We start from the raw sequence: 21,751 nt of genomic DNA, 5'->3' as shown, positions 1-21,751 counted from the left end.
ACAGATGGGATTCTCAAAGTCAGTCAGTTTCTCTGGGTCTGACACAGAAACAGCACACAGTTTTGGGAAGAAGCCATTTTCTTTCTTCTTCGTAATTTTAAGGTCCTCGGACTTTTATGTATTATTGTAAACAGATACAGCTGGCTCAGACATTAATGGAGTTTCAGATGGAGGTTCCTCACAGGGAACATCAGGCATTATTTATACAGTAGTTACACTGATTTACGCTTTATCTTCCTGAGACCCAGCCTGTTCATTATGTCCTCTGTAGTGGACAAAAAACTGTAAGATACTTTTTTTTCCTTGTTTCCCAGGAGGATATTTATACTGCATTGATAACTATTTATACTGTATTATATTGTTTTATATTATGTATACTATTATCCCGATTTATAATTTATTTATACTATATTTTTACTGTATTTATTCAGTGTTTACGCTGATTTAAAGTGTATTTACACATTTTTAAACAAAATTTCCGCTGTCCGTGAACGTCGGACCTTACGACAGCGTGACGTCTGATAAAGTTACTTTTGAACGCATCTTTACCCACAACCCACCGCGTTCCTTCTCAGCGATAAACATGGCGACGAGGGCACCAGGTAAATTAACCCCTATCCTTTTTCATATTTCCAGGTTATGCTCGTTAATCCTCTCGTTTTTAACCTGTGGTCAGATCTGTTTTATTCTCTTGCTCACAGCAGGTCGTTATGTTTACTTTGTCAGTATAATTAGGCCTTCCGGTGCCTTTGACTAGTCTGTGTCCTCTAGTGTCCCCGTGCTAGCTGATGCTAACGGGTGCTGGTCAGCTAGCGTTAGCTTAGCGCTCTCCAGTGCTGGTAAAATAAGATAAATGGTATTAAACAAAGACCTCCATCCTGTTGCGCAATAATAAAAACTGTGTTTTACTAAATGACTGATGTAGAGCTCAGCCGTCGTTTGGAGTTAAATGTAAGAAATCAACCAAACTGCTGTTAGCTCATTGCTTATGGAGGTTAAAGTTTGTTTTCTTCAGTGAATAGTTACGTGTGTCTCACAATGACATCTGAGTGGTCGTAGTTGAATGGTTGTTGTCTGATATTCATACACCACATTTGACTAATTGCCTCTTATAAGATGACATATACTTTATGTTGGGAAATCACTGTTACAGCAGCTCATACTAAAATAGCTCAGTAAGATAAATAAAATATGACAAGATAGATTTCTCCCTGTATTTGTTAACTAAGACATCCATGTTTAACTACTAGGTCTCTGATCAGGTGATCAGTGATTTTTGGTGGTACTTTGGTCCAGGTTAGAGAAAGGAGACTGCTTTTGAGATTGAGGTTCCCTAGATCTGTGACACTACTGATACCATTAAAAAGAAGATTAAGGGCCACCTGTACAGGCTTAATTTTATTTAAACCTATCTATTTATACAGTTATAATTTTCTTATTTTGTATTGTAATGTGCTTCATAACTAAAGTTGACTGACTTAAATATGTATACTAAGTGGCTAGAACACTGTTCTCCTTCTTTCCTTCCATCCTCACTGATCCTGTCTGTTTCTGTCTCTTTCTCATGATTTTTTTTTTTCTATTTCTTTACAGCTGCAACAGGAAGGCTCCTGGTTGGCTTCCGTAAATGGTATTACAACATGTGTGGCTTCAACAAACTTGGTAAGGCCAGAATATAATAATTTAAGATGATCAGAGTTCATTAGCTAAAAATGTTGCCAGTTTCGAAGCTTGCTAATGAAAACAGGATTGTCTTGAGCTTGTGGGTTTTCTGTTGCAGGTTTAATGCGTGATGACACGATCCATGAGGACCTGGATGTGAAAGAGGCCCTCAGGAGGCTTCCAGAGAATGTGTACAACGACAGGATGTTCAGGATCAAGAGGGCCCTGGATCTCTCTATGAAGCAGCAGATTCTTCCTAAAAACCAGTGGACAAAATTCGATGAGGTGCTTTCACACAAACAGACTAAATTAGCATTTTCAGTGCAGTGTAAAATGTAGTGTTAATGTTAACATGGATAGATGTAGTATTTTTCTGTTGGTCATTTCATTGGACGTGATTATTTGTTAAGTTTTCCACTGAGGCTTGAGTCATGCAGTCCTAAAGATTTGTCAGCACAGGTCTGGCAGCCACTGTTTGTTTGGGGAAAGTCTGATCCCCTGATTGGTTGTGAGTGGTCTTGGCACTTGGTTTGAAACTGGTAGCCACTGGTTGCTAGGGGCAAGTATGTATTCTGTAACTGGTTGGCGACTGGTTTCTGGAGGGTGTTGGGAGTCCATAGCCTGAAGGTGGTTGCAAAGTGGTGTGCAGTGCTGCTTTGTTGCTAGTAGTTTGCACTTAGGATGCTAACTTGTCTGCAAACTTATAACTAGATAAAAGTTGTGCAACCAATACATTTCAAAAGCCACAGCCTTCATTCTCCTTTCCTGGTATGTATCACACTTTCCTCACTACCAATTGAATAGTTTGCAAATGTTCACAGACAAGTTGTCTTCCCTGCAAACTACTGGCACCAGTTTGCTAGTGACTACTGTAATCATAAGGATGTTGTTGGTGCAGAACCCTCTCTATGATTGATTTCACCTCTTATCAGTCAGCTGGAATATAGCTGCTGATGAGTCCTAAGTGAATTCTCAGTGTAAGATATGAAATTTTAGTCAAAGTGTGGAAAAGAAAGATAAGTAAACAGAACTATCACAGAGGTTTTTGGAAAAAAAAATTATTATCTTAGTTTAGGGTGGGATTTTTAGCCTTTGCTGATTACTGATGTCATGTATTGTGCCTTGTGTTTTTCCTGCAGGATGTCCACTATCTGACTCCATACCTGGAGGAGGTGATCCGTGAGAGGAAAGAAAAAGAGGAATGGATGAAGAAATAGACCATTCCAGTTCGCAGCTGTTAATCTTAGTCTTCGGTTGGTTCGTGGTCGTCCCCTGGTGTAATATTTAACATGAAATGTAATCTACATATATAACACAGTGCTCATTAAAGAAATGTACATTTTGAAACATGTCTGTCATTTATTTGATATATTGATATGACAAATTACAGTTTCAGAATTACTATAGAAGGATCTGTCACATGTTTCAGTGTTGGGCTGCTTATAAATATAGTTACAGCATTTAAACAAGAATATATAAATTAAAACAACATGCACTGTATATACAGCTAATAAAACATCTTAGCAATAACCACTATAGTTGCTATCTGCATTGCACATCTGTTTAGTTTTATATAATTAAGTCCTGGAAGAAAACAGTTAGCATTTGTTGACACTAACACAATCCCTGTCTTAACTATAGTTAAATCTGGTTTACTGGATCCATTTTCACAGGTTTGAATGAAGCAGCAGACTTTGAGCTCAGGACTAGTCACAGTAAAAATCAATCGTCTTTCCAAGTCTGGGATCTCCTGTTGTTCACATCGGTTATCGTACCTATAAAAGTGCCGATGACGGCGTTAAAAGATTTCAACATGGACACCCCTAGCTCATTACTAGTTTCATTGATGTCTGGATCGTAGGCCCCCATGATGGGGGTGCACACTTCCACCCCATCTCTATCTGCTCTTTCCAGGATGGCCATCAGCTGGATCCTGATCTCCTGAAACAGCTCCGTGTTGTAACGCAGCAAGACCGAATCGTCCAGAGGATACGTGACATCATCTGCGTAACATTCACGGGGCACAGGTGCCTCTATGTACCTTAACTTGGGAAACCCTACAGATAGAGTGGAGAATAACCTAAGCAGGGCAACAGATGTCAGAGGGTTTCCCATAAGTCTGAGCTCCTCCAGTTGCTGACAGCAAGCCAGAGCATTAGTGAAAGCGTCCATGTGCTCGTCCTTTATGTTGCACTCCTCGAGAGCCAATCTCGCCAGAGTTCCCGAACTCCTGCTAAGCAATTTGTGTACAGGGGTGGAGAAAGAGTCAAAGAGGTTGTGTCCACTGATGTCAAGGTGAACCAGGGTCTCACTGTGGAGACTGTTGGCCAGGTAGGTCATGTCTACACGGTTCAGGCAGCAGTTGGCCAACTCCAAGCATAGTAGAGGTGTGTTGAGAGGACTGTGAGAAGGAAACAAGGGAGAATAAAAATGACTCTGGTATGAAATGCTAATAGAGGTAGACATTTGTAGTCAAACAGGAGCGGTACAGGAAATGCTTAAAAAGGTACAGCTAACAGGTGACAAAGGATAAAAGAGAACACTCATGGCTCTTATACACTACAGGCTGGCACGTTTTCCTTAGACGGAAGTGTTACGTTAAATCAGTGAAGGACGTAGAGATCCACTTCATCAGTATGAAAATGTTTTTCATTATGTTGGTTGGTCACCCATCTGTACATCTTTGTAAACGCAAATTCAATCTTTTGTCAAAGTCTTTGCTCACTTATTTGTTAATTTTATGAACAATGTGCTGCAAGCTTTTGCTCATCTACACCTTGTTTATTGAGCATCAAAACATTTTACATTACAAAATCTATACTGTGCATACTCGCTCCTGTTCTATTTCCATTTGAAGGTGAAGAATACCCAGCGGGTCTTTGTCCTGCAGCCACCTGTCCTCGCACTGGCACCACATCAGCAATTTTAACAACAGAATACCTTCCACTGTTGACAAAGGTTAAAGGTGGGTATTTTGAGCTGTGTTAAAGCTCTTGGTGTTGTTGCTGATCAGGTCTACAATCAGCATGCATTACATGAATAGACAAACTTAGGGCACCTTGTTGTCTGTCTCTTTATTGCTGTGCTTGTACTCACTTTAGCAGTCTCCGCAGGTGTCCAGTGAGAGTAGAAAAACCAACATAGAGCTCAGTGAGGCTGCTCAGTCGTGCCAGCAGGTTGCCAATGGTGGCCAGCAGATCCTCGTCGTCAGAGCCGAGCCTCCTGACATCCAGGGCGCTGGCTGGCAGGGTCAGAGACTGTAATTTGGGGAATTCCACCCTGGACAGCAGCACCTCCAGGTGTGAGGCCTCTAGAGGAATATTGTGCACCACCTCCAGCTTTGTGATGGACTCTGGCTCTGCTAGGCGAAGAACATAGAACAGCTGCTTGAGAGTGAGAGAATCCGCCCTAAAACTAACAAAGCGAAGCTTCAGGGGACAGTAACGGAGGAGCAGGAAGGCCTGAGCTACCAGCTCGTAGTTGCGGCCTGTGACGAAGCCGTTCAGACGGACATCAACAGATGTTTCAAAGGCAGATTGGGACACGTCCGTATCTTGCATGGCCACCATGGTCTCGTAGCACAGTTTTGTCAGGAGCTGGGTTCTTGCCCATCGACCCAGGGTGGATTTACAAGGGCAGGCCTGATGCTCAGTGTCCTTAAGGGCAGTCAGGTCCACCGTGTGAAGGCTCTTGGCATATGTTCTCGGGGGAGACAGCACATAATCCTTAGAAAACAAGAGAATATTACATTCATGAGTGTTTTAAGGCAATGACAACAGAAATGCAACTGAAATGAAAATGATTAGGGGTACATTCAAGGTGGGTGGTTTGGTACCTTTAGGCCGTTGAGAATTGCTTCCAGACAAAGCCGGCAGGTGCGAGATGTGAGGTCTAACTGACAGTCGGCTGTCTTTCCCAGAAGTCTTTGTAGGTTGAGTTCAGGAAGAGGCCACATCTGGACCAAAGCATGCAGCACCTCAGCCTGCTCGTGGAGGTAGCAGGCCTTGAAGAGAAGTGGGTAGAGGTTAAAAGACACACAGGTGAGGTTTTCCAGAGTTCTCGCACCAGCCTGAATGAAGCCCTCAGCAGCAAGGAATCGCAGGGACTTCATGTCTTTAGTTTTTTTTGTGTGTGTTGGTATGTATTTGATTCAGCGTCTTGTCTCTTTTGTAGCTGCTGCTCCGTTGGTATCTTCTGTTGCTGTCTCTCTGGGTGTTTTGCTCTGGTGAGGCAGGAGAGAGGCACAGAGGGTAAGTAAGAGGGTTGAGGTTATAAATAGCAACAGCTGTCTCACGTCCTTCGCTGGACGTGGTTTCTATTTGCAACTTTTGCCAGACAGATTAGCAGGAACAACATCTGAATCCTCACGAGAAGCTTCACTTTCCTCCTCACAGCACACCAAATGTTTGGCGTTTAAACACAGGTTTAACTATTTTGCCATCATGTACTTCATTTTATGTATCTGCTATTCTTTTCCAACCAAACTACTTTGTACAACATAGAGGTGCATGCTTGCAGGGCATTGTTGTGCAACTGAGGATTTTTGTCAGGGGAGATACTGTGGTCACTGCCCCTGTACTAACAGAGCCATCCTCATATAAATAATAACAGTCTAAACAACTTTATTGCATGTGTCTCACATTTGACATTATAATATCTGTATTGGGGCACTGATGAGAAAAGAAAATCCAGAATAAGGTGAAGACTAAGCTAAAATATTACTAAGCTGCTCTTACCTGTCTTATATGATGTGTATTACATGAGGTTATGATGGGTGGTAGTGGTGATGATGGTGATGATGCTCATGGAAGTGATGGTGCTCATGTCTCTGGGCCAGCGGGACACCAAAGGAAGGCTGAAGGCTGTAAAACGTCTCCCTGTCTTGTCCTGGCTGTGCCTGGAAGCCAGCGTGTGTATGGGGCGAGGCAGAATATTGTACCGTGGAATGAAGCTTCCTGCTGTGGGAGCGACGCGGGAGGCTCTGGGAGGCTCGAAGGAGAGTCTGGGTAGGATGGCACCACGAAGCAGGATGCCGGCCATGCAACCTGCAGGACTTTCTCTCAGCTCTGGTCCTATCACACATGGATCTGCTTCTCATGGAGTAAACAACACGGAGGTCTTGAGGTGACTCAGAATGCACAGTGTTCTCACAGTGCACCACTAGATGGTGCTGAAGAGGAGGTGAGTCTAAAAAAAAAAAAAACAGAAGAAAAAAACCCTTAAGTGTATTTTCCAGAAGACGGACGGACGGACGGACACACACACACACACACAGAATTAATGGAGCTTTTATGATACCTGCATTGTCAAACTTGGAGGCATAATTTTCAATGCCAGCTAGATCCTGGTAGTGCTTTCTGCGCTCTTTGTTTTCATCCACACAGAAGAGCCTTCTCATTGGACGTCCAGCTTCCTGAGATCCACTCTGCTCCTGCTCTGCATCTGTTTTCAGTGAGTGCAGGATGTTGGCATTGCTGACAGTTTAGAAGCTTATTAAAATCTTGACGGTCATGAACTGTTTAGTTTTGGGTCCTTAAATCCTAAAAATCACAATAACACGTACCTGTGTTTGAGCTCTTGTTTGGATAATGTGAGGAAGTTACAGCTAGCTTGATCCTGAGGGGCCTTGTACCACTGCAAGGTTGCTTCACCGATGTCTCTAAAACCTCAAACACGGAGTGCATCAGGCTGGACATGTCCTGCAGAACACAGATATACACACTGCATACAGAGACATTTTACATCTGAAATATGTCAGCAGCAAAAACAAAAACAAAAACCCCTCTCTTACCTCTTTCTTGACCTCATCTGTGTTGTCAAAATTGTACAATGTGAAGGTCCATTCCTGCTGAGAGTCGTCTCCAGGCTGCACGTTACCCTCCATGCCCTGTGTTCACATGCGAACATGCTGTCAGAATAATACTGATGCCATAGTTTGTCATTTACAGTAATATGTGTATTTGCTTATTATATGTATATGTACTGTAACTTTACACTCATGAGACATTTTATTATTATTATTATTATTATTAGGTACACCTTACTATTACACTCCCTTTTGCTTTCAGAGATGCTTTAATTCTTCATGGCACAGATTCAACAAGTGCTGAAAACATTCTTCAGAGGTTTTGGCCATATTGACAAAATATCCCCACACTATTACACCACAAGCAGCCTGAACTACTGACAAAAGGCAGGATGGAGCTACGCTTTCACAGTTTCCTGTTCTCAGCTGATAGGAGTGGCACCCGGTGTGGTCTTCTGCTGCTGTAGCCCTTCACAGTTCAGAGATGCTCAGAGATGCTCTTCTGCATATGACTGGTTATTTGAACTACTGTTGCCTTCCTATCAGCTCAAAGCAAACTGGCCATTCTCCTCTGACCCCAAAATCAAAAACTTCTACAAGGCCTAGAGATGAGCATGTGGGAAAATCCCAGCAGATCAGCAGTTTCTGAAATACCCATCTCTCTCTAACAATCACATGAGTTGCTCCCATGTGATTGTCTCAATAAATATAAGCACTTAAATGGCTAAAAAAAACAAATTGGCCACTGAGAACATTACAGCCCCTTTATAATAGCAAAATCCTCCATAACAGCCTGCAACCAACCTGATAAGATAACATGTTTTATCAGGTTTGTTTAGTCCATTTCAAGAATACATATTTAAAAATGGGTGTTTATGCAGCTTTTTCTGCGAGACTTCTTCACAGTCAGGAGTCGTCGTCTCATCATGTTTTACTAGAAAACTCCACGAAGTCCCGGCACCCAACCCCACCAGTCTTGGAAAAACCAAAATCTGAGTACACACCAGTTGCTACAATTATACTATATTATAACGTTATTTGAATATCAAATAACGAGGTTACCAGTTACCTCACTCACAGCAGCACGGCTGCTGCTCCTCTTTGTTTCCTTCTTGCACTTGAAGTGAAAATTGGTCCCTTTATCGGGCGTCTTCTCTTCTTCTGGTGGCTGAACCACTAAACAGCACAAAAATGCATCATAATTCTCTTTTTTAACAGACTCACAGTTTATGGGTACTTAAAATTATTGCGGTCTATCTTGTATCTTTCTGATTACTCATGTAAGGCTCTGTCTTAGTCTTATATGAACTATTTCCATTGTTTCGTTTAAGTGGATAAAACCCGATGACATTCACTAAACAATTAAACCTTTAAAGACCTTAGACGGGAAACAGGATGACGTGTGATCGCCCACTCACCCTTCATGTCGCAGTTATGATCAGAAGTGCTTTTCCTCAATTCCACATACAAGTTCTGTGAAAAGAGTCAAGAGTGTAAATTATCAGAGGACACATTTAAGAGCGGGAGGAAGCAATTAAGTGATTTTCTTGTCCCGTGAGTGTGAAGATGGATCTCCAGATGTGAGCAATGTTGAATAATCTGTGCATTTTTCCTTTTTATGAACCCCAAAACACAAAGCAGTGGTATGAATACTTTTGGCTTACTTTGCACACGTTTAAACACACAAACATACGGCACTGCAAAGAAGAAGAAAGCCGGTTTACCCGCATGTTTTTGAATGGTTGACATCTTTTCGCATGCTTTCTTGCATAAATACACGAAGATGAAAACGCTCACTTAAATCCTGAGTCTTGGCTGGACCTCTTTGCACTTCAGGTTTAGGTTTAGACACACTGTATATGTGTTGACTGTTATAAGTCAGCTTACTTTAAATCCTCTAAATCCATTATATACTTATATGCATTTACACATATTTTCAAATCCTACAGCAGACAGGGTTGATGAAAGGACTTGGATCAATTTCTGTTACTTGAAAAATATCGAATAAATAATACTTCAAGAAAATTAATCTTTTTCTGCTTTAGTCTTCCAGTGCAAAACAAAAGAAGACAGGAACAAAAAGCCTCTTATCTGCCAACATGTCCCTCACCCGTGTCACACTGATGCTTCAGCAGATGCAGTTGAGCAACACAGGGAGTGATAATTTGTGGGCATGTCTGCACACCCGCATTCGTGTTCAGATGCAGGCAACACACCCAGCGTATCCTGCCACGCTCTGCCTGCAGTGAAGCTTTGATGAGAGAAGGCGGCATCACCCGTCAGTCCATGGACCCATCCTGATTTCAGTGAGCAGCTTGAGTTCATTTCACTAATGTGTAGCTGATGCACATCTATGCAACTAGGTCCACACCTAATAGCCTGTAGAACCACTTCAGTGGTCTCTCACATTGTTATGGAGGAATTTTGGCCAACTCTTCTTTACAGCATTGCTTCAGTTCATTGAGGGTCCTATGCATGACCTCGATTTTTTTTTTTTTTCAGCCTTTCTGTTTGCTGATGTTTTGGGGATCGTTGTAGTTTTGGCCAAGCTTTACCTCTCAGACATGTGGCCACACATTTGAATCTAGAATACTTTGGTATTCAGAGGAATTCAGGGTTAACTCGATGACTGCAAAGTGGTGAGTCCTGTGGCTGCAAAACAAGCCCAAACCATCCCCCCTCCACCACCGTGCTTGAAAGTTGGTGTGAGGTGTTTGTGCTGATATGCTGAGTTTGGTTTTCTCCAAATGTGATGCTGTGCTTTATGGTCAAACATTTCCACTTTGGTCTCATCCGTCCAAAGGACATTTTTCCAGAAGTCTTGCAGTTTTTTGAGGTCCAACTTTGCAAACCTAAGTTGTGCAACCTTTTTACAAAGAAGAGCATTTCTCCTGGAAACACTTCCAGACAAGCCAGTCTTTTTCAGTCTTTTTCTAATTGTACTGTCATGAGCTGTAACATTTAACATGTTAACTAAGTTTTTGGGCTTTTCTCTGAGCACTGAACAGTCTGACTTTGGGGTGAATATGCTGAGGCATCCACTCCTGGGAAGATTGACAGCTAGCTTAAATGTTTTCCATTAGCTGTAGAATGATGAACTTAAACTGTTTGGAAATGGCCTTTTAACTCCTCCCAGATGGATGGACATCAACAATTAAGTTTCTTTAAGATCACTGATGACATTTTTCCTCCTTGGCATTGTGTTAAAACACACCTGAATGCTCCAGACCAGCAAACCGGCCAAACATCTGTTTTTAGAGGTGCTCAAACTCTCTTGATCAGTTAATCAAATGCATTTAATTGGCAGCTCCCGGCTGCTGCATAATTCCTACGGAAGCGGTAAGTGTGGACTTAGTTTTCCTGCACAACTGTGTAAACCCTCTTTATCACATGACTGTATACTAATGCATATTTACATGTTTACCGATAGTTCACATTGAGCTGCTTCTATCAATCTGGTATTTTGAACATTTAGCTAAGTAACTAAAACAACTTCACATTTGGTAGAATTCAATTTGAGGAATGTAAGTGAACAAACTCAGATTGTTTGGTCTATAATTGGCTTGCGGGATGGACTATAACCCAAATATAATCACAAAATCCACATTTTGAACACATTATTTTTGAAAAGAAGTTTGGATTCTCTGTCTAAACCAAAAACTAGACAGGATTGTTTTCTTTGAACTTCAAGTTAAACTCGCCACGCCTTTTCTGCTCAGTATGCCAACATTTACTTAAAACTGTAATTATTCAGCCTCTTTTCTGCACACATACTTGACGGAAGATCATAGGAAAGGAAACAGGTTTGTCCGTTCTTTAGACAGTCAACCTGTCAACACCTGAGCCTGCCTCAGTGGTACTTGACAGGTATGTAAACATTCACCTATGAGTCGGCGTGTTTAAAATTTTTACCCACGGCGCTCCCCTCCTCCCCCCTCACTGGATACATCGAACGTTGCACATAAAAGACTTCATTGTTTAGTTATCTCTACAAAATCTTTTTTAAACTGTTCCAGCTTCTAAAAATCGTCTTTAATCTGTCACCTCTGCGAAAACTGTGACAAGGAAATGTTTTAAATGTGATTTTAAGGGGAAGACTTTCTAACAAAGATGCAAAGAACGGAGTCATCTTTTGGAAAAAGAGATGTTTTTGACATTACCACTTCACAGCAGTGGTGTCATGGGGGATAAAACTACATTGGGTTGGAAAATGTAATCGCAGGAAGTGCTCCAAGCGCAGAACCTCCACCACAGCCCTTTAAACATCTTGGCAGAGTCAACATCTTTTTCCAAACTGCAGAACTTTCCAGAACTTTTTTTTTCTTATAGCAGCCCTGTGCAAATATTGTCCTGAGCTTCAGACTTTATTGGCCTTAAAATAACAAGTTATGCCCAAAGATATTAAGAGATCAAACACTTGAAAAGCTGGATCAGTGAATTTTCTGTCCTTAAAGTGTGTAAGACAAATGCAATCAGTGTTTTTAATCAGGTGGTCTCAGAAGCAAACAAATTAAAAAAAAAAAAAACATTATTACACTTGATGCCATTTATGAAATGAAACAAGCCACACTTCACCCACTCCAGCCCCAAACACCCCACCTCACACCCTCACCCGTCTGGCTGGGGCAGGAAAGCAGTCCCAGATGTGGATTTTTTTTTTCCTTTTTTCTCTTTTTCCCCCTCAGTGAAGTTGGGCATAAAGACCTCGCTGTCTGGAGGGGGGTGGGTGTGCTGAACTTCACAGACTTGGAAGTCTCTTTATAGAGATGGAGGAGGAAGGGTGGAGAAATAAATAAACGACCACCTTCCAAACATCTTTTATGTCTCCTGGATAGATGTGAGCAGTTTGTCCCCAAGCTGGCACGACTGAAATGAAGCCCTGGATGCTGTGTTAAAGGCCTTTAAAGAGCCAGTGCGGTTTTTTCTGCACCATAAGAACACGTGTACTTGGCTTTAATGTTGCCTCATGTGCATTTATTTATTTGTTGAAAGAAGCTTACACAAAATATGATTTTGCTTTTTGGGCCCTTAGATCCTACATTATTACCGAAATCACTAGTAAAACCTGGCTGGTTTCCGGAGCTGAATAGTACCCGGGCAGTACTGCACCAGCTTCAGGTCTAACCTCTTTTCTGTCAGCACCAGATCAGCGCAGTGATACGGGAAACGTAGGTGAGCGAGTTATAGGTTTAGCTTCTCTCGAATTAGTTATTAATATAAGAACAAAGATAAAACTCGTTACCTCTGTCAGCTTTCTTCTGCATATGTGGCTACTCTGCGACTCTCTCAGCACACTGGAAGCCAAACTCCGTCCTGCAGAGGATAAAAACAACCACATATTTAAAAAGAAAAAAAAAATTATTATAAATTCATGTACAAATTAGCTATGACAGCATGTGTCTTTTCTGTCTTACCTTCTGGATTCTGCCGGGGCTTCGAAGCTGCCCAAATAATAAGATGACAGTGAGCGGTAGTGATAAGACATTTCAAGTATTTCATTTCTAATAATAATAATAAAAAAGAAGCTAACTAGATGTAACTTCTCACCGTGTTTGGACTGGAATTTGCCCATACTGTGATCAAGAAATGTTCACCATGTCCAGCTCAGAGAAAAAAAAATAACTCAAGACATGAGGAAGTTTTCGCGGACTGGGAATTTCACCGACGACTCCAAAGTTTCACCGAGACGTTTATCCAGGAGTGCACAGGCAGAGAGCGATGACTACCGCGCACTTCCTGCTTCGGTTAAACTCTGTTTGATTGGTTAGAGATCGGTGATGCACGTGACCCAACCTTACGTCTGTAAATCAAAGTAACAGTGTGTTTATTGTTTAAACGACTCTGAACAGCATCCGACTGAGAAACGGACACAAACCACCGACTTAAAGACTTTACAATGAGACGTTCACGGTCAAGAGCTTAACTGACACAAGTGGCTTCATTCCAGTCTTTAGACACCACCAGTCTAACATTTTGACATAAATCAAACGTGACATTTGTTCAATCAGGATGCTGGAACAAAAACCAATCAGATCTCTGTTTGTTTGTTTTTTTTTAAACATTTATTTATATCAGTTTAAAAAAAAAAAAAAAAAGGAACAAAAGAAAAATCACAGGCAACAGTAGTGATGGAAAAGAGCTTTTTGTTTATTATCAAATACAAAAGTAACATTTTTTATGGAAACTTGTTTCTACCACTGGAAAAGAAAAAAAAAATGGTGTAAACAAGCTTCCATATGTTTCAGCATCACAGCTTGTGAATAACACAAAGCAATAAGACACATCATTACCATCAACTTACAACTCGCCTTCAAATGTGAAGTAATGATCAGAAAACCCCAAAATCATTATCTCCTTAATAAATGAAGGAATCTCTGTATGCATTGGTCGTCTGTTCTCCTTCAAACTTGGCGGGTGTATGGACTGGAGGCAGTGCCAAGTTTGAAGTAATTCGGGGGGTGTCTCATTTGTGACGCTTCTTCCTGTTACTAGTCATTGAAAGACCCCGTCGCTCCTGTTGCTAGGCGTCACTAAAAACAAATGTCACATTTCAGACCGTCCTGCGTCCTCACAGATGACACAGTCCTCCCAGATATCAGTATTTATTACATTTAAACCTTATTTACATTTAAACCTCCACTGACTGCAACATCTACCTCTGCAGATGCTCTGCTGATGTGCTGGCGACTGCTGACCCTGCACTAGCATCATGTGAATGTACATTTATTTCTTTAAGAACAGAGTCCATGTCTTTAATCACAGTCCCACTAACTGCTGGCACTGACAGACTCTTTGACAGTGTGGGCTGGTGTGGGTCCTATGTGGGTCCAAATATAGCCTTTTTCTGGTCGTATTGGGATAGTAGGGAACGGGGTGCTCCGAGACTTGAAGTACTCAGAGGGGGCGTGGCACACAAACTCCAAATACTCCATCTTTCTGGGCAGATCCTCCTCTGGACCTATTGCAAAACATTTTTGTTTGTTTTTTAAAGCTTAAATGAACAAATTCCACTAGAGCACTGCATGATCCAGAATAACTGCTCACCAACAATATAGGTGCCAGGATCGAACTGGTCCTTAGGGCTGGCTTGAGTGGGGATGAGCCATGTCAGTGCTGCACTTTTTTCACAGTACTGATCCTGTACAAAGCCTCGAATCTGAGCATAGTAAGGCTTCCCATCTTCTTCATCTGTTACCTTAATCACGTCTCCCATCTGGTAGTATACACCCTGTGATATATTGACAATGATAAAGGATTAAGGTTAATTGATATAATTAATGCTTTAAAAAGATCAGACCAGTTTCAAGTGAAAGTATTGTTTCTCATGCTTTGCAACAATAAACACCGTACCTTATAAAATATGGATTCTGACGTGATGATAGTCGCTACAGATTCTGGTGCTTTGATTGGCTAAAAGGTTGGCACACACAAGGGTCAAATGCATGAACTCAACAAGAAAGAAGAAAAATCAAATTTACATTATCAAACTTACATTTTTGAGTTTAAATATGTGTCGTCTTCCTTTTCCTTTGGTTGAGACTTTTTTCTCTGATGCAGGAGCTTTGTACTTGGTACTTCTCAGACGTGCAGACCTCCTGTGGATCTCCTGCTTGGACTATAGACAAACACAAGAAGGGATTGGACAATTGACTGCAGCTTGTCAGTTGAAGAAGATGATGAAAAATAAACAATGAGACAATACTAAGACCAGTACTAACAACTATCAGTTTGTTTGTTAACTGATTAATCACTTAATGTGAAAAATATCTCAGTAAAATGTGAAGCTATGTAATGTTTAAGGCATATAGGTTTACCCTTCAAGTTTGATCTCACTTGACAACAGACTGCTATATTACCAATTTTAATTAAAAATAAGGGTTTAAATGATCTTGGGGGTTTGTTGAGATGTTTCGCCTCTCATTTAAAGATTTAAATACTTTCACTTTGTACAACACAAATGACTTTCATTTGAAGCATCATTTTTTTTTATGTTCTGCCATCTGTATTTCGCACAGGCTGCTGCACAAGAGCCTGAAAGTTGTGCCCAGTGCTTTCTCAGGCAGTTATTATGATCAAATCTGCGACACCACATGTAAAAACTCCTGGAGTCACACCGGCTTGTTTCTGTTAAACTGTTTTACACATGAACAGTGAAGACTACAGTCTTGAAATGAGACCTGTGCTCTTCTAATAACTTCAAACAAAAACAAAAAACAAACAAACAAAAAAAACCCCCACAGTGATCGTCAGTATTTAAACTGAAATGGAAAACCTTCCTAATTCAGCCCAGCGTGGGCTCCGGGAGCGCTATTATATTTTCCCTGTAGGATTATCTGTGAATGATGCAGCTGCAATGTCTGCACACAGCCCCACCAGTCTAAAAAAAAGAGCCCGAAGACAAACTCGTGAGGCTTTACACCATCACAAACAGGCCTGGCTCTAATCTAGAAACACTGGGTTTCACTGACCTGTTTCCCTCCGCCATTGCTGGGCTGAGTGATGGAGGACAGGGAGGGTCCTGACGCCCCGCCGCTGGCGCTCTTTCCCGTGCAGCTGTTACATAGGATCTCTCCCTGGTTTCCTTTCTTCCACATCGAAGAAGAATTAGTCTTGCAAACGGCGCAACATGGTTTCAAACCCAGCGGCATCGTGGCCGCTTCTTAAAACGACGCCGGTGGGCGAAGAAACAACACAGAACTCAGTGATAGGATGAAGATGCTCCGTTTGTGTGGCTGTGACACTGGTAGAGAGGCTGAAATCTTCCTTCTGGGGCAGTTCGACTTAAAACAAACAGGTATGGCTCTGAGTTACTTACGAGAACAGCCAAATTGATCAGAAACTTGGGTTGTTTATATCTGTAGCCCATTTATAGCCACTACTAGCGGCACAATTCTTCTTCTGCGCTGGCGCCTGCCATCAGTTCTTCTTCTTTGGTTTAGATTTAGGTACATGACTAAATTATGCGACGCCACTGGACTGGAGGACACAACGCTAATAGACGCAGGCGAGCTTGTGAGAGTGTGAAGATGTTGATTAATTTTAACCAATCGTGTTGTGGTAGTGATAAATTACGATTGGTTAAAACGACACAATGAGTAGGTAATATGTTTAGCTGTTTTTCTTAGATGTATAATGTATAAATTATTAATTAATTTGCCCGCTTGCACAAAATGAGTCTTACCTTTCCGCTTTTTACTAACGTAATTTTTCTTTTACTTTTTCCGCTTTTTTGAAATCATTGTTGTATATGTAAATTTTGATGTATAATGCCCTCACTATGCACCTGTGGCACTGCTGTTTATTTACTGTAAGTTGTACTATTTTTATTCATTATCCTGCTGTAACAAAGTAATTTCCATCCATCTATCCGTGTATAAAGATTCAAGATAAATGATCTATCTATCTATCTATCTATCTATCTATCTATCTATCTATCTATCTATCTATCTATCTATCTATCTATCTATCTATCTATCTATCTATCTATCTATCTAAAACCAGCTAAACCATTTTTAACCAAAGTGCCTCCTCTTCAGCAGGGGGAGATGTTACAGCGTCGAGTCCGCCAGACGGTTTTAATCTGGTCAGACGAAGAAGAAACAAACCGCGTCACAGTTCAAAACAATACTTGGAAGTTCCGCTTGTCTCGCGCCCTGTCCTTATGAAGATGTCTCATAACAGCTCAGCCAAAGACGACCAAGCGTCGGGCAGCAAAAAGCCGATCTCTCTACCGATATCCAGGGTGAGGCTGATCATGAAGAGCTCCCCTGATGTCTCCAGCATCAACCAGGACGCTCTTTTCCTCACCACCAAAGCTACAGTAAGCTAAACATCATCCGCAGCTCATTCATTTGCTAACACTTTTAGCACCGTTAGCTTGTCTAGGGCATGTGAGCTGAAGCAGCGCGTTTGTGTGTGTCTCCTGTTGTTATTGTTTTAGGAGCTGTTTGTACAACACCTGGCTCTATCCTCCTTCAACAACGGCTCAGGGAAGGAAACAAACACCCTGTCGTACAGCGACCTGGCCAACACCGCTCAGGAGGCGGAGACTTTCCACTTTCTCACAGGTGAGAGGCACCTGCAGGCACCTCGGCGGTCCTATGATGCACCAGCTGGTTACAGATTATATCTCAGACTGCACAGAGTCCAGATTGTTAGAAACAGTGAATTAATACCTCCCCCGTTGCTCTACGCACTGACTCACACAACGCCCGAATAAAAGTCAGCACAAAATCGATTAATTTCCTATTTCACACGATGTCTGAACCTACCTGCAGTGGCCTCACCCACAGTCTAAGAACTACTGTAATGATAACTGATCAGACTTTGGATTATTAAAGTGTTTAAGGTAGTTAAATAACCCAGCATCAGCAAGTGTAGATAAATGGGAAACTGTGGTTCCGTTGTGGTTGTGTGTTTCCAGTTTCACAGGATTTATGCTTCTGTTTCAAATCTACACCATAGAAACGCCACCCTGAACATGTAACAGCTGTTCCATCACGTTATTGTCTCCCCTAAATAATTGTATTTTGTGCACCTCTCAGGGCCATTGTAAGGGACAAATATGTATGTCTCCAAAAACAAAAACAGAAAATAACTGACCGCAACAAAAAGGAAGAAAAATATTTCTGTCATAGATGGTACTGCATATAAAACACTGGGACATCACCCTCAAGTAATAAACACATAAAACACCACAAAAGCATCAAGACTGGTAACAGCGTCAGCCACTTAAGTACATTACCCTGTAGGCTCTACAAAAATTCATCACAGAAGTCTAAAGGGCAAACTGTGGTTGAGCTGAGGTAGTATATTTGCAGTCCACTGGCAGCTTCAAACTACCTGCCTACCTGCAGAGAGCATCTGCTGTCAGATGCATCAAAAACATGTCATGTAACTGTTCTGTGGGTCTTTCTTGTGCTGCTGATGGTCCGTCACCTGGCTGTGGAAAAGAGCAAAGTTATAACATACAAAAACCCAAAGAGAAACTGGGTGTTAAAAGCAATCAAAAGCGTCAATTTCAGACATTGTCTGTGCTTTTTATTCTGTATTTTTGATGTTTTTTTTTCCCCCTCATGCTTCTCCTGCTCCTGGCCGGCCTGTTAGCATGTGACCCTTGCAAAGCGAGCATTGGTTGACAGCCCTTGTCTGTAGGATACCACAACAAACGGACACAATTCCATAAATTAAGCACAAGCAGGAGGAGTACATCAGGAACGGCATCTGATAAAACATTTGTGCCAAATCAAACACGCAGATCAATCCACTATGGTTATCCCTTAGGAAATAAGGGAGCAGCTCACAGTACCTCCACCAGCTGAACACAAGAAGACCAGATTAATCGATGAATTTAAAAAAATAATTAAATTAACTGATTAAGAAAAGAATAAGTATTAGAAACACTGCTTGGTATAATGTAGTATAAACAAAAAGGCTCTAAAATCGCCATAAAACAAAAACTAATTTTAACAGTTTTAACAAAAATCTAAAGTTGTAACCTTCATGAAAGGATGAGTTAGTTTAGCCAGCTTTACTTTAAGGATTATTTGAAGTAGCACTGTTTTTAAGTCTCTCAGGCACTGCTTTAACCCTTAAACACCATCAATAAGACTTTTATCTCTCTCATAACTTCATTTTATCTCCTGTGGTGTTTTTGGGTCTGTATCCAAACAGCTCACACTCACTCCTTTGTTACTTTTGAACGTCGGGCTGTCTGAATCCAGCGATTCAGGGGGTTTAAGGTGGAAATGCTCGGGCATGTTGCTGCTCGTTTTGCCTGTGATATCTGCGGTACTTCTGGCTGCTCGATTGTTTTGGGAGAGGTCACCAGAGCGTGCATGTTTGGTTTGGCACAGAATTACACTGGCTGCCCTTCCTGATGGTTTCCTTCTAGCCATTTATCCAGGCTGGGGGCGGAGACTAGGTATACACCGGATTGTGTCCCATTCTGTCGAGGCTTTGTAAGGCGAACATGTTAACCACTACATCGTGGAGCCACTTGTGCTCAGCATGCGTCTTCTGGACATATGATTATGTCAAGGTTTTAAAAATGGCTTTTCTGTAAAAACATTTTGTAAACAGTTTGTTATAATCTATATAAAGTGAAATATCAGATGAATTTTAAATATACAGAAGCTTAAACGTTAATCTGAAAGTAGATTTTAGTGCAGCTGTGCAGTGTGTCAACTTTTTGACAGCCAAGTTTAAAACCATTTGAGTCTTCCTAATACTCTTGAGTTAATATCACTCACTGACCTGCAACAAAAAATGAGATCTTTTCCTTCAACTATGCATTTTTACAAATTTTTTGCTTTGTTTTCCTGGACAGATATTCTGCCTAAGAAGATCTTGGCTCAAGATTACCTCAACTCTTTGGAGCAAATGCAAGAAGAAGAAGGAGCTGATTACTGAAACAGGAGGATGGTCCACATTTCCCATCTGGACAGATGTTATCACATCTACTCTTCCAGCCTGTCGCCGAAAGCAAAGTGACCGTCAGTAAAAGACACTTGAACTCTCGAGTTCATCTTCAGGGCTTTTGTAAAAAGTTAGAGGACGTGGAGCTAAACGCAAACTCACACGGGATCAATGTGAAATCAAGTGAAGACTCAAATTTCAAACTCCCCCCAACAGTAAATGAAGTTCAGCGACCCTTTTCTGCAAACTGACAGATATATTTTGTGTGAGCTAAAGTACTGTCATTACTAATATATGATGCAAACAGGAGTTCAGAACAAGTTTGCATTTAAGCTTGTGTACTTAGACTGTTTATGGAGGTTCCCGGGTAGCACTGACTTAATTGGGCTGCTTGATTTGCGTGCACCGTTATCGGAAATGTTTCTGCATAACTGGCCAGTACGGACTTGTTCCACGTGAGCCAAGACATGGGAATCCAGCCCACGCAGCTGGAGCGCAGACGTCTTAGCTTCTGTGTTACTGTTGGCTTAAAAAAAAACAAGTGGGTGAAAACATTATTTTAAAGGTGCTGTGAAACATTGATCTCAAACTCAGATGTGCTGTTGCTACTGTTAACCATATATTCGTGTTGTGATTTGACTGTCAAGAACTTGAAATTTACTAGAAGTGGAAAAACTACAAAACAACTGAACATGCTCTGAAGTTCAAAATAAAATCTCAGACTCTAACAGATGTAAATATTTAAAGTGTTTCAGCTTAGTCGGCATATCGCCCTCTGTGTATTTACAAATGTGTGGTTTAGATTTGATATTAAAATAAAAATTCATGCTGTCTTGTTTTGCACTGAACGTTTTTATTTTTTTTAAAAATACCAGTTTATGAATTTGGTGTGTTAAACCACTCGCGTACTCTCCTCTGAGCTCCTCGTGTTTCCTGCAGTTTAGAGGTTTAATGTGACCATGAAATCTTCATACCTTTGCAAACAGGTAATATAGAGCCATGGTAAGATTTACGATTTTTATTTGACCTATTGTACTGTGTCATAATTTCTTTAACAAAAACTAAACCAGAATACATAAGCAGCATGTTTTAAAGAAAAAGAAGTCCATAAAACTAAAGTGCACCCCATGATTTAGCAGCTTGTCGAACCACCTTTAGCAGGAACTAATCGTTTTCTGTATGACTGTCAATCTCTCATATCGGTATGGAGGAATTATGACCCACTCTTCTTTATAACATTGCGTTAGTTCATTGATGTTTGCAAAGACTCATTTATGCACAGCTCTCACAGCATTTCACTAATGCTGAGGTCCAAACTTTGTGCCTCTGCAGCACCTTGATTCTTGATTCTACTCAACCCCCAAAGTGTTCCAGAGTCCAAATTCCCAAATAGCTCCACTTTGGTCTTGTCTGTCCAAAGATATCCTTTCAGACGTTATGCAAACCTAAGGCATGCTGCCATTTTCTTTTTAGAGAGAAAGGGTTTTTTCCTGGCAAACCTTCCAATAAACACCACACATGTTCAGACTTTGTCTAATTGTACTGTCGTGAACTTAAACATTTAACATGCTGAGTGAGGCCTGTAGAGTGTGAGATGAAGCTCTTGGGTTTTTTGCAGTTTCTCTGAGAACTGACTTTGGAGTGAATTCACTGGGACGTCCACGCCTGGAACGACTGGCAACTGTCTTGAACGTTTTCCATTTGTGAATAATCTTTCTTACTGAAGAGTGATGGTATTCAGATTTTTTGAAAATGACCTTATAACCCTTCCCAGAATAATTGGCAGCAGCAGTCGCTTCTGTTGCTGATGTATTACCTCCTTGGCATTGTGTAAACACGCACTTGAACACTTCAGACCACCATAAA

At 41.2% G+C, this 21,751-nt stretch overlaps 5 protein-coding genes across 6 annotated transcripts; 2 read left to right on the top strand and 3 right to left on the bottom strand.

Moving 5' to 3' along the window:
* The first annotated feature begins 521 nt into the window (after positions 1 to 521).
* Positions 522 to 3,009, top strand: uqcrb (ubiquinol-cytochrome c reductase binding protein). Its single transcript, XM_085262683.1, has 4 exons — positions 522 to 602; positions 1,594 to 1,662; positions 1,781 to 1,947; positions 2,802 to 3,009. Exons 1-4 carry the CDS (start codon positions 584 to 586, stop codon positions 2,877 to 2,879), a joined length of 333 nt encoding a protein of 110 aa, XP_085118809.1. The 5' UTR covers positions 522 to 583; the 3' UTR covers positions 2,880 to 3,009.
* Positions 3,010 to 3,018: 9 nt separating this feature from the next.
* lrrc14b (leucine rich repeat containing 14B) lies at positions 3,019 to 5,773 on the bottom strand. The gene is made up of 3 exons (XM_085262680.1): positions 5,498 to 5,773; positions 4,759 to 5,387; positions 3,019 to 4,063 (listed from the first exon to the last, which is right to left on the bottom strand). Exons 1-3 carry the CDS (start codon positions 5,771 to 5,773, stop codon positions 3,385 to 3,387), a joined length of 1,584 nt encoding a protein of 527 aa, XP_085118806.1. The 3' UTR covers positions 3,019 to 3,384.
* Positions 5,774 to 6,427: 654 nt separating this feature from the next.
* LOC146549315 (protein naked cuticle homolog 2) lies at positions 6,428 to 13,467 on the bottom strand. 2 transcript variants are annotated; one of them, XM_085262682.1, is made up of 9 exons: positions 13,016 to 13,467; positions 12,883 to 12,909; positions 12,711 to 12,781; positions 8,887 to 8,941; positions 8,538 to 8,644; positions 7,454 to 7,549; positions 7,226 to 7,361; positions 6,961 to 7,104; positions 6,428 to 6,849 (listed from the first exon to the last, which is right to left on the bottom strand). In XM_085262682.1, the coding sequence occupies exons 1-9, from the start codon at positions 13,038 to 13,040 to the stop codon at positions 6,428 to 6,430; spliced, it is 1,083 nt and encodes a 360-aa protein (XP_085118808.1). In that variant the 5' UTR covers positions 13,041 to 13,467. The 2 variants fall into 2 exon arrangements, with proteins under 2 accessions (XP_085118808.1, XP_085118807.1); XM_085262681.1 differs by having other exon boundaries at positions 6,428 to 7,104.
* Positions 13,468 to 13,594: 127 nt separating this feature from the next.
* Positions 13,595 to 16,398, bottom strand: gatad1 (GATA zinc finger domain containing 1). The gene is made up of 5 exons (XM_085262691.1): positions 15,937 to 16,398; positions 14,961 to 15,083; positions 14,819 to 14,878; positions 14,513 to 14,696; positions 13,595 to 14,426 (listed from the first exon to the last, which is right to left on the bottom strand). Exons 1-5 carry the CDS (start codon positions 16,114 to 16,116, stop codon positions 14,236 to 14,238), a joined length of 738 nt encoding a protein of 245 aa, XP_085118817.1. The 5' UTR covers positions 16,117 to 16,398; the 3' UTR covers positions 13,595 to 14,235.
* Positions 16,399 to 17,039: 641 nt separating this feature from the next.
* On the top strand, positions 17,040 to 20,721 carry chrac1 (chromatin accessibility complex subunit 1). The gene is made up of 3 exons (XM_085262692.1): positions 17,040 to 17,288; positions 17,409 to 17,535; positions 19,797 to 20,721. Exons 1-3 carry the CDS (start codon positions 17,130 to 17,132, stop codon positions 19,877 to 19,879), a joined length of 369 nt encoding a protein of 122 aa, XP_085118818.1. The 5' UTR covers positions 17,040 to 17,129; the 3' UTR covers positions 19,880 to 20,721.
* The last annotated feature ends 1,030 nt before the right edge of the window (positions 20,722 to 21,751 follow it).

The sequence above is a fragment of the Mchenga conophoros genome, linkage group LG22, assembly GCF_057382185.1.
Source record: "Mchenga conophoros isolate Kocher_MC1m ecotype Shallow Benthic linkage group LG22, M_conophoros_male_GT1.1, whole genome shotgun sequence".
Taxonomy (NCBI): domain Eukaryota; kingdom Metazoa; phylum Chordata; class Actinopteri; order Cichliformes; family Cichlidae; genus Mchenga; species Mchenga conophoros.
This window is presented reverse-complemented; position numbering and strand designations above follow the sequence as displayed.